The 12,179-nt window shown below is 50.0% G+C and overlaps 1 protein-coding gene across 1 annotated transcript in view; it reads right to left on the bottom strand.

Moving 5' to 3' along the window:
* ADCY8 (adenylate cyclase 8) overlaps window positions 1-9,796 on the bottom strand; it is a 145,874-nt gene extending 136,078 nt beyond the window's left edge. Inside the window, 1 exon segment of the mRNA XM_068396186.1 lies at window positions 8,861-9,796. Coding sequence (XP_068252287.1) covers window positions 8,861-9,796 — 936 coding nt within the window.
* Between the last annotated feature and the right edge of the window lie 2,383 nt (window positions 9,797-12,179).

A 12,179-nucleotide genomic window follows, 5' to 3' on the forward strand; every position in this document is an offset into this window, starting at 1 on the left:
CTTGGAGAAGAGGAGACTGAGGGGTGACCTCATTAATGTTTATAAATATGTAAAGGGCAAGTGTCAAGAGGATGGAGCCAGGCTCTTCTCAGTGACATCCCTTGACAGGACAAGGGGCAATGGGTGCAAGCTGGAACACAGGAGGTTCCACTTAAATTTGAGGAAAAACTTCTTTACGGTGAGGGTGACCGAACACTGGAACAGGCTGCCCAGAGAGGTTGTGGAATCTCCTTCTCTGAAGACATTCAAAACCCTCCTGGACGCGTTCCTGTGTGATATGGTCTAGGCCATCCTGCCCCGGCAGGGGGATTGGACTAGATGATCTTTCGAGGTCCCTTCCAATCCCTAACATTCTGTGATTCTGTGATTCTGTGATAAAAGAACGTATATATCTATATCTTGTACAGTTATTTGAAAAACTGCCATGAGATCTAAGTAATTTCTTTACCTAAGATCCTTACTCCAGAGTTATAAAACACCTGGTACACAGTATGATATCATGTAGTTCTTCTGTGCTGATTGATTTTTCTGGTTATTATTATTTCTTTTTTGCATTGTGATGGACTGATGAATGAGGCTTCTACTGTGGTAGACCTGAAGCAAGCAGCGCAGAATAGATAGCTCCATCCCTGAGTAGCTCCCAGGTAAACAAAGCAGCAGAGTTTGAATAAAGGAGAAATAATAAAGAGTCTGGAGATCAGATCCCTCCAAAGAAAAAACCCTGATTTTCTTAATTAGGATTCTGCCACTGTTGAATGCTTCCATTGATTTCAGTAAAGAGGGGTGTCTGCATTTTATTTTTAAGGGACTGTGCTGTTAAAACAAAGGAAAGTGAAGATATAGAAAAATCAAAAACTGTAAAGTAGTGATTAAATCAAAACTGAAAAAGAAAATTGAGTAGTTAAAAGAATTAAACCATTAAACTCAGTCAAATAGTCTTGCATTTATACCAGGGGCAGCTGTTCTCTAGATTAAAACTAAGAGCATCATATAAAATTTTAACATCAACATCAGACTGTTTGGGAGAAATACAATTGGGATTGCGAAAAAAAAAAAAAACTGGCTTGGGTTAGTTTTGCTTTTCTTTTTTTTACACTGATATGCTTCAGCTGTTTCTCAGACTGCAGCAATGGTTAATTAATAAACTCAGCAGCCTTCCTCTCTCCTCTAGGGCTAGCGGCGTGAAACCTTGCAGCAGAAGAAGCTGGCGAATGAAATAGCAGCACTTCTTAAAATAGTTGCTAATAAACAAAACTGGCATGATGAAATATTACTCTGTCAGCCAATGGCTGCCTGGCTTTGCAGTTCGCTCTGTGTACATTTCCTGATATTTTTTGTTCTAGATTAGGCAGCACTATGCTCATATCTCTGTCTGCAGAGCTGGGTGTTTGGAGAGATAAGAGTGACAAAGCTCACTCCAAGAGATTCCTGGAGGAGCTCGATGTCCACGTTTGTGTTCTCTTTCAGAAGAAATGTGAATTCAGAGCAACGTTTTCCCTAAAGAGCGTCCTGAGAAGTGATCTTCTTGGTTCACCTAAAGATCCTAAAGTCTGTGGGATTCTTTATATTACACTCTGGGGGCTTTAAATCAAGTCCCTAAGTCAAGCTGTTGTGAGTCTCTGAGTCAGTCAGGCCCTAATAAGATCCCTTAGTTCCAAGAACATCCTTAGTTCCAGGAAATGCTAAGTACTCACTACTTTTTGTGCTTGATCCCTTTTGATCAGCCAGGTCTCTTTTATCCATGGTTTGAATGAGTGAGGCTGGTACCCAAATGCTCAAGATTCACTGCACCACTAACTCGGCGATTTGCATTCGTCTCACTCCCTGGGACAGATTGCAACTCTACAGGCCCTTCTGTGCTGGGGATGGGTAAAAGCTGCACTGCACCAAGAACAAAGCAAGTGAAACAGAATTTGTTGCTATAGGAAGAGCTAGGTGAAGAAAAAAAGGCTCAGAAGCCACAAAATAAGGTCCTCATGCACCTCATTTTCAGACACGTGACTACTAGAGTTTAAGCCAGAAACCTATGTTGAATGCCACCATGTTCTTATGGGTCCTTACATAACACATGGAAAGAATCTAATGTCTTGAATACAAAATAACCAGCATGATGAATGGAAGGAGGAGGGCCACGAAGATGATCAGAGGGCTGGAGCACCTCTCCTATGAAGACAGGCTGTTGGGGGAGTTGGGGCTCTTCAGCCTGGAGAAGAGAAGGGTCTGGAGAGACCTTATAGCAGCCTTCCAGTACCTGAAGGGGGCCTACAGAAAAGCGGGAGAGGGACTTTTTACAAGGGCAAGTAGTGACAGGATGAGGGAGAATGGTTTTAAAGTGAAAAGAGGGTAGACTTAGATTAGATCTTAGGAAGAAATTCTTGACTGTGAGGGTGGTGAGACACTGGAACAGGTTGCCCAGAGAAGTTGTGGATGTCCACTACCTGGCAGTGTTCAAGGCCAGGTTGGATGGGGCTTAGAGCAACCTGGCCTAGAGGAAAGGCGTCCCTGCCTGTGGCAGGGGAGTTGGAACTAGATGATCTTTAAGGTCCCTTCCAACCCAAAACATTCTATGATTCTACGATTCTAGCTAGGAGGGAACTATGAAAGACAGGGAGTGTGTCTTAAACCTCATTTTTCTCCAGGATTTAGAGATTCACTGTGAAGTTTTTCCTTTATATTTGGGATTCTCAGCCCCAAGCCCCCTTCCCCTCCACCCTCAAAGGTACTGTATCTTTTTGTTCAAACATTGAACAAGGCCAACTTTTGTCTTTTAAATTAGCTATATATCTTCTATATAGCAGTTCAATGACTGGAGTTTCACCCCTCACTCAGTATCTCCTGCATCCCTAGGAAACGCCCTCCCTGTAGGCTGTACTTGTTTTTGAGGAGCTGGAGAGGCAGCAGATAAGGAGGGAGAGAAATTCTCTAGGGAAGCTGTATCTCTCTGAAAAAGAGATTCAAAATTCATCGGGTCAGAGAGAGGGGACCAGACCGTACATTCTGCTGGTTGGGATTTGTCCTTGAGGGAATGATTTAATAGCATTATATAAAACACTAAAATGTTCAGCAAGGACACCACCGGAGATGAATTCCTTAATCAGTTGGTTACAGAATCAGGATTGTTCGTTCTTTCTTTTTTTGGCCCATTGGATCTTAACCTTTTATCTTACCAGAAGAACAGCTGTGCTAGGAATGGGAAAATGTTTGCTTTGGAAACTCTCTGGTGAGGTAAGAGAGGTGGATTTCATTCCCCACTGGGGAAAAAAAAGGGATTTAAACCTTGCTCTGCCACATCCCAGAAACATCTTCATCACCACATTTGTTACACAGAGGAAAAGTACAATCCCTTTCTCATCTGGCTTTGACATCAGGCAGCTACTTTGTGTGCAATAGAACAGCAAAATTTGTTCCCACTAGAACAGTGTTTGGATTCTGGCTAGGCTGCATGGTAACTTTAACACTGAGTCATTGAGGACCTTCACGGGATGCTCAGGAACAGAAGTGCAGTTAAGCGCAAGAAGGCTGCACTTAAAGAAATGTGATGTTAACAAGATGCCTGCGGGGATGGGTGCTAGGCAGGAGCTCAGTAAGCGTTTTCAGGTTTGGAGTTTCCATGAGCCTAAGCATCACTTTAAAATCTTAATTCCTTTCTGTTTATTAAACATCACATTTTACATGAAGCACTTTAGTTTTTCTTGTGCTTAGACAGATACTCTGGAAATAAGGAAAATGGGAGGAAGGAGATCTTCCACTCCCCACCTTCTCTGCCTTCTGGAAAGAGAAGAAACCATTAAAAAGTTCTAGTTTTGCCCTCTTCCCTTTCCTGTTCAGAACACATCCTTGACAGGGTTGAAAAGTGCAGTAAGAGGATGGACTGGAGATGTTTATCCCCTTCAGTCTTCTGTATAGGCAAATAAGGATCATTCCATCATGATCTGCTGTTAACTGTCAGCTGTAAGTGCGCTGCTCTGGTATGTGATTATTTTGTGTTAAGTACTGCTATTTTAGAGCATATGCCTCTTTCTAGGTCATGGGAAACAACAAGCAAGCAATAAACAAAATCTCAAAAAAAATTCAGAAGTGTCCTGACAGCAGAAAAAATGTCACATCAAATCTAGCAAGGTAACTTTCACTGAGAACAAGTGCACTAACTGTTATAGGCTGAAACTCCCCAATAAAAGCAGGTTTCATTCATGTTTCTGCCTCCATTTTGGAGGAACTCTCTGAAGGCAAATAGTCATCAAATCATAAATACAACTCATGCATTTGCCCTACTTTGCACAACAATGATGCAGCTGCTTCAGAGAAAATTGTGTCCAATTCTAATCTAATTACGCTGTGATCCACTGATACTGGTCAGGTGATATTACAGGGTATAAAAGGAAACCAGATCATAACCCAGCCTAAAATCACACGATGAGGTTATAAGTCACCCGCAACAAACTATGTCAGAAAAACGGATAGTAAATAATGTTATGAAAGAAACCAAAGGGGTAAAGGTAGGGTGTTCTGATTCTGATTCTCAAATGGTAGCCAGCTTTGAAATATCCTCATACCTTACAGATTTAACAGGTACTCAACAAGAATTTGGCAGAAATTTTGAAGAGCTGAGTCTGTTTTGTTCATACTCATATACTGATATCTATGATCAGATTTTGGAAAACATGTGGCTGAAATATGCATGTAAAAGCTGTCTGTTGCCATTATATAATTATATAGATTTATCTCTATAGGACTCCTTGTGACTTCACGAATTCTGCCTTTTCCTCTCTTAATAACCCTGAGAGAGGGTTTGGGGAAAAAACAAGCAAGCAAAAATCACTATATTAATTCACAGAACTGCCTAGACTTGGAAAGACAGATGCTAACAGAGGGAAAAGAATGAGTTTCCTCAGTCTTGTTATTACCCACTTTGAGGTTATTTCTAAGCATATTTTTAAAGTTTGATTTAGTGTGTGTAACTTGGGACTTGATCCTTCAAGGCATCCATTATGCAAGTGACTTACTCACGAGAGTAGGCTTACTGACTCCAGTGGAATTTACTCACGTAAGTGAAGAGTGCATAGGCGGAGGATTAAAATCCAGAGTATATTTGTAGTTTACATAATTTCAAGCCTGTCAAAATTCATATCTATATTATCATCTGCCTACATTACATAACACTAAGGAGATCTGAGTTGTTTGTTCTTCCCCATATGCCTGAAACACATTTATGGTCTTAGAAATTTTGGGTTGTATACTACATTATCACCAAGGAAAAAGTAAGAATGAATGCAATACAAACTGAGCTTTCATTTTGGGGAATGTCAGAGGCAAACACCACCCCCAGCACGGTGTCTGACCAGGCACACAAATGAATGCACTTTACTTGTTTACCAGTAAGATCTTGTATTTCTCATTTGTTTCCTGACAGAATCTTTACCCAAGTCAGTACCAGTCTTCCCTTTACCGAGATCAGGCCCTTTTTTTCACAGCTCTCCCCTGGTTGAGCAGCAGTGCTCAGCATTTCAGGCTGGGGTCGACTGGGTTTAAAGATGGTCATATCTCCCCAGAGGCACTGAGCACTTGGCAGGATGCAAACTAGTAAGTCTACATTTGTTTTGTTGTGTTTGGTTTTTTTTACAAAAAAAAAATCTACTTTCAGGGCAGTCTTCTCCTTCACCTTTACCTAGGATGTCGGTTCAAATTAATTTTGAGATGCAAGGGAACAAAAATCAGATGACCTCTTAAGTATTGCTGCAGGAAAAAATAGTGAACAGTGGGCATTATTTATATTCATGATAATGCATACTTTTTTAATGTCAACAAGTAGCCAAAGCAAGCAGTAGTACTGCATGCTTGTGTTCAGCATTACTAATGGTTTGAACTGCTTGTGAACATATTTATCAATGAAAACTAAGGTTAATTAAGAGATTAAGGGAAAACAGATCACAGCACTTGATTTTCCTCTTGCATAAACTGTTGCAACTTTATGAGTTTAGGTAGAGTTATGACTGATTTACATCCCTGTGACTGAGAAGAGGATCAGAACCATTGTGCCCATGGATACTGTTGGGTGCAGTAATAAACTGACTCCAGCGTAGACAATTCTTTCTGTTCAGAACTGGTTCAGTATTTTCTCTGCATGAAATCCTGGTCTCATAAAAAAAAGTGGAAAAACCATTGTCTGTACCGTGATCAGAGTTTTACCCTCTGATTTTTTCTTTCATTGTACACTTTAATTCCTGATTTTGGTCCAGGGTAAGCAGTCCTCTGCATCCTGAGGCATAGCAAGATGGTCCCAGGTATTGCTACGTGACCATTAAATAGTTCATTTAGTCTTGTAAGGCTTCTCTGAATGGAAGATGCAGTATTTTACCTGGGAAAACAAGCCCTGTGATAAAAGAGAGTGCTGTGCCTGCAAGATCAAGAAATCTGTGTTGTCCAAAAGATTTCCTATAAAACCTTGATGACACAGTCATTTAAATCTTCTGTGTTCCCCTGTAAAGTAATAGCTGTGTACCCTTCATCAGCCGTAAAAGCCCTCATTCTCTAACACTTGAAAGCGCTCTGCAATTCTCTGGAAAAAAACACGAAAATACCGGCGCAACCCTACCGAGTAACCATGCAGGGCTGCGCCTCTCCGCGGGCGCCGGGGCCGGCTGCCCCAGAGGTCCCAGGCCGCGCGGTGAGGACACTGCGCCTGCCGCTGGGAGGCGCGGAGGGGGCGCGGCGCCGTGCGCGGGGGCGCAGCCGGCGGGGGCCGCAGCCAGGCGCGGGGGGCGGCGGGCGGGCTCCCGCCGCAGCCGCTGGAGGGCGCCCTCGGGCCGCCCAGCGCCGCCCAGCGCGGCGGCGGCTTCAGCACCGCGCCAGCGGACAGCGCCCGGGCGGCCGCGCTCCGCGCCCCGCGCATCTGCAGCGGCGGGGGCGGGGGAGGGAGCGGGTCCCCGTCCCACTCCGAGATCCCCCTTGCATCAGGGTGCGGAGCAAACCCCCGGGAGGGGACGGGTCCGGCCTCTCTCGTAGCGGGTTGGAGGCAAAGGGCCGAAATGCGCATAATTAGCCGAGGTTAAGTGGGCTCTGGGAAGGCGGGAGCCGGTGTAAATCAACCCCGACGTGTGGCAAGCTGTGCGGATCCTGTTAAGGAGATTTATACATGTAGCTCATGAAGGCAATCATCTGGCTGGTAATCTCTCATTGTGCACCGCTCAAAGGCAGTTCACTCACACAACTGGCAAGGTACCAGGCTGCAAAATGAAGATATTAGTCTCTCTCCTGAGAAATGTTTTTGTTAGGAACGTCTGTGGGAAATGCGTGTGCGTCTGTGTGGATCAGCTAAACAGCCGTGATACCTGTCCACAATGAGATAGCAGCGCATTACTCATAGCTCCAGGATAGGACATGGCAGTAAATTAAGAAATCAGCATAACTCACACAGCTTTTGACCCAGCACTAATAGCTCCAGCAGCGCACGGGAGTGGGACACAGCGCGGGGCTCTAGTTCATTCATCAGCATGTTACCAAGAGCTGGGGGACAACTCTGCACAGTCTGATTGTCTCACATCCATAGGGCTCAGCCTGGCACAACACACTGGGGCAGCTTTTCCCAAAACAGAGTGAGCCTGGCCACTGAGAAGTGAGGTCAGGTAGCCCACAGCTAACAAGTGAGTGGAGGAAGGGGATGGACAGGGGTGGGCAGGGGTATCAGGAGGACCAGGGTCTGAGGGAGGTAAATATGTCCCAAGGACCATCATCACCAAAACTTCCAGGTGCAAGATCAGCCACTTCACAGCTGCACATCCCAGCATTCATGTAAACAACATGCCACCAACAACACATTCCTCTGCACTTTCCCTTCTTTGGGGATTATCAGACAGTACCTCCACCTGCTTCTCCCCGACCTCCCAGAGCTAGCCAAACGGAGATGATAATCTGCTGTGAAATGTTGGTAGCACAGAACAGTGACAGTCTGGGAAGGGGGGGAAAGGGAGCAGCAAGAATCTCCAGGATTAAGTTGCCCTAGAAATGCAGTATTTTCTTAACTTGCAGGGATGTTGGGAGTCCAGTGCATTCTCACTTTCATGTGAAAGAAGCCAGGTGAGTGTGAAGACCAGTTAGCCCGGGTTTTAACTCCTCAGACCGGTATCGTCCCTGGTGCCTTTCAGTGGTATGTACTGCACCACCTCTCCCCCATGTAACCAGTACTCTGTCCTAGACATCACTTGTAAGGATGCAGCACAACTATGTTTGTCCCATGACCACCAGCAGAAAAGGCTTCTTGGTGCCCTCCAAAGACAGCCTAGGATCTCACACCAAACCTCCAAGGGGAACTTTCCCCTGATTTCACTGAGACATTGCTTTGCTCTCCTGGCAAAAGAGTGGCATGCTTTGCTCCTCTTTTCTCATAGCCCAGATAAAACTGCAGTGCACATATGAAAGTACCAGTCCTCCCAGCAGATCCAGAGTTAAAAGGCATGAGCAAGTAAAATGGGAGATGTGGAAGAGTTTGGCCAAGACAGTCATATCATGCCGTGGACCACTTCTGGAAGTAAGGAAGGGGAATGATAAATCCTCCTCACTTGCCCCAAGAGCTCCTCTCCCCAAATATATTTCAAGGGACAACAGCCTAGTAAACATATAAGGAGAGGGGACAGAGTGGTTAGGAAGTGTCCCCGTCCCCAGCTTGAGGTGAAACCTTGGGGTAGGCAGTGGGGGAGCAAGGAGGGAGAGAGAAGGTTGCATTTTACCTATGGTCTCCCCTCCAGGTAACAAACATCTGAGCACCTGACTAAAAGGGAAAAGATCTCTTGGGACACCCCACTCCTCCTCTCACCCAGAGTGACGGGGAAAGAGGAGGGTTCCCACCCTTTCCTCACCACATTACCTGGTTGAGGGAAGTCACAGCCAATCTGGGGATAACCAGCTGCATGACGAGCTGCAGGACAGAGGTGATCAGCCCAGCCAGGATAGCCCAGGTGAGTGGCAGCGGGAGCATGCTGTAGGTTGCAAAAAGCGTGAAGAGCACATAGCCAATGCCGTCCCCAAGGAGGCCACAGCCCAGGCCAGCCGCCAGGATCTGCGTGGCCATGGCCACCCAAGTGACCACACCACTGTACTGCAGGTAGGTGTACGAGGTTGTGTCCTTCCTGACCACCACTAAGGCACAGATCACCACCTCAATGCCGGTGAAGAAGCCCAAGAGGATGCCCTTAATGGGGTCCATGGGAGCAGAGGCCAGGGTCAGGTGGAGGAACAGCAGGGTCAGCTTGGTCAGCACGTCCAGGATGTTCATGACCACCTCAGATTTGCGCCGCTGGCCCAAGAAGTAGCGCTGGTAAAGGCGCTCCAAGTCCCGGGACTTGAAGGAATTGCGGAGAGTGGGAAAGATCACCCCGCGATAGGTATAGCCCCAGTTGAGGAAGAAGTCGGAGTTGCTGGGGGCGCAGTCCAGGGGCAGGAAGCCCAGGTCCCCACTGCTGCTCGTGCGCTCCGGGAAGACTTTGGTGCCTCCGTTGTTGTGGCGCTCGCCGCCCAAACTCCGGCCAGCCGACTGTCGCCGGAGATGATGGTGGTGGTGGTGGTGCAGCGGGTGGGGGTGGTGGTTGGGGCAGCAGGTCTCCTCGGAGCTGAAGCCCTTGCCCCCACCGCTGCTGCTGCCTCCACTGCTGCTGCTGTGCTCCTGGATGAAGCGCTGCTCGGTGATGTGGCGCACGGCCGTCTGCCACAGCAGGCGCTGGGGTCTGCCGCTGCCGGGGGGGGTCCTGTTGATGGTGTAAAGTTCATCGCTGTCGCTCAGGCACCGCACCTCCGAGAGCTCCATGGCGGTGACTGGCGGGGGGCAGAGCACCGGCGGGGGGGGGGCGACGACGACACACACTGTCTTTGGGGAGGGGAGCGGGAGGAGGGATGGAGCCGCTGGAGGGGAGGGAGGGGATGGAGAAGGGCGGGTGGCGGCGACGGGGTGGCGGTGGGGGGATCACATTTGTAGGCAGGTCCCTGGGTCCGGCGGGTTGGCTGGCGGCGGGGCTGGTTTGCCGCTGGGGTCCGGCAGCTCAGCGCAGGCGGCCCTCGCCCCGCGCCCGCACCCGCGCCCGCTCCCGCGGCGCCCGGCGGAGCCGCATCCCGCGGAGCCCGGCTGCGGCGCAGCCCCGGCGCCCCGGCGGGCTGGGTGCGCACCCTTCTCGGGGCGGTGAGCAGGGAGGGAGCCGAGCCGCGGGTCCGGAGAGGGGGAGGGAGGAGCGGAGCATCTACGGGCGCAGCCCGGCGGCCCGGCCGGCGATCCTTGGCCCCATCCGGAGGCTGGAGGCGCGGAGGGGCGGGGGGAGCCGCCTTGCAGAGAGCCGTTCACAGCGGGCAGCTCCTCTCTCCGGGGATCCCGGGACTCCGCTCCGAGGTCTGGCCCCCGGGAGGTGCTGTAATCCCCGCGGCTACGGTCAGCGGGAGCCCTGCGAGAGCGGGAGAGAGGGAAGAGGCGGCCGGGTCGCGGGCATCCTCGGTCACGGCGCCGGAGCCGCCGGCCCGGGGCCGCCCGCCCGCATCCCCCCGGCGGCGGGGCATGCCCTGCCGGGCGCGCCGCCCTGGCTCACGGGGCGCCTCTGCCCGGGGGGGGCTCGGGGCTGCCATCCATCGCAGGCGCTCGGCTTGCTTGGTAACGAGAAAAAAGGAGGGAAAGGAAGAAAGAAAGAAAGAAGAAAAAAAAAAATCCCACTAAAAAAAACCCAAACCTAAAAAAAAGCGAAAGAGCGGGGAAGGAAAATCCCTCCTTAAACTCAGAGCTCTGGGAAGACAGCTGGGAGCAGCCCAACTTCTCCGCGGGTCAGGGCAGGGAGGGCTCCGGCTCTGGGGCTTCCCCCGGCAGCAGGGAAGGAGGAAGGGGCGAGGGGCAGGCGCGCAGAGAGCGCGGCGGCTGCGGGGAGCCGGCGGCGGGTGCTGCCCCGGGAGCCGCGGGGACCGGCACGGCGGAGCCGCCAGCCGCCGCCGCCGGAGTGGTGCTGCGGGAGGGCGGCCCGGGAGGAGGCAGAGCCCGGCGCGGTCAGCTGATGCCCGCGACGTCGGCGGGGCTGCCCGCACCCCCCTGCCCGGTTAAAGCAGCCGCAGCCGCCGCGCCGGGAGGGGGACAGCGGGAGGCGGAGCGGGGGGGAAGGGGGGACGGGGCAGGTTCCCTGGTGCCAGGAGGCTCCTCTGTGTGTCACTTGGGTTTCTCCAAACTGCACTTCTATAGGCGAACATCCCGGACTGTCCCGCAGTACCGAGGAGGTTCGTCCACCCTTTACGCTAAGTGAGAGCTGATGCTGAAGCCGGGCACCCCTCCGCCGAGGTACAAGGGAGAGCTGCCCCAGGCCCTCCTCGGGAGTTAGAGCTCTTGCCCAGGGGGAGTCCTGGGAACCACTCCAGCTCTGACTGGGCGAGCTCAGACCCTCTGAGAAAGGTGCTGGCGCTGCCAGGACTGTGGCTCTAACCACCTTGTGTTAAGTGAGTGAGTGTGTATGTTTGATGGCTCCTGTCCTGACAGCATTTACATTAAAGCCACTGGATAAAGAACGGAAACTGTCCCGTGCACAGAGTTAGAGCCACTCCTCACTCCCCCATGTTGCAGATTAAATTGTCCTTGCTCCTCTGCTTGTGGGCTCTGCCTGTGCCAGCAAACCTGGATGGTTTGTGCCCGGTGGCACAGCCTGGAGAAGACTGACAGGAGGTATCTGTCTTTACCTCTTCCATCCCTCCTCTGCCCAGAATAAACCTTGTTAAAGTGGCTGAACCCTGTCCCGGGGGAAAGGCAATTTTAGAGCTGAAACTCTATCACAAGAAGCAGCTGAAACAGTCTACACATTGGACCATTACAAATTAAGGGAGAGGTGTTTTCTTTGTATTTCAAAATACAAGAGCTGATGCCTGCTGAATTTTTCGAGATAAATGCGCAGCTGCCTTCTGTCAGCAGTGAGGATGTGTGTGGACAGAGGCACTGCCTGGAAGGGAGCTGTGCTACCTCGTTCTGAGCTCTGGCTTCTGTTGGGAGTCCAGCTGCTTGAACATGGCATGTGATGCTTGACTTGCAGTGGGCCTGACCCTCCATGAACACCTCTCTGATTGTCATTATTTACCTGACCTTTTATTACTGTAAGGAAGGCATGGAGATTTAGGAAGGATTTTGCTGATTGTTTCTGTATTTGCACTACAATGGATTTGGGGACTCCAGCCAAGTC

Source organism: Nyctibius grandis, chromosome 3 (assembly GCF_013368605.1).
Source record: "Nyctibius grandis isolate bNycGra1 chromosome 3, bNycGra1.pri, whole genome shotgun sequence".
Classification (NCBI taxonomy): Eukaryota; Metazoa; Chordata; class Aves; order Nyctibiiformes; family Nyctibiidae; genus Nyctibius; species Nyctibius grandis.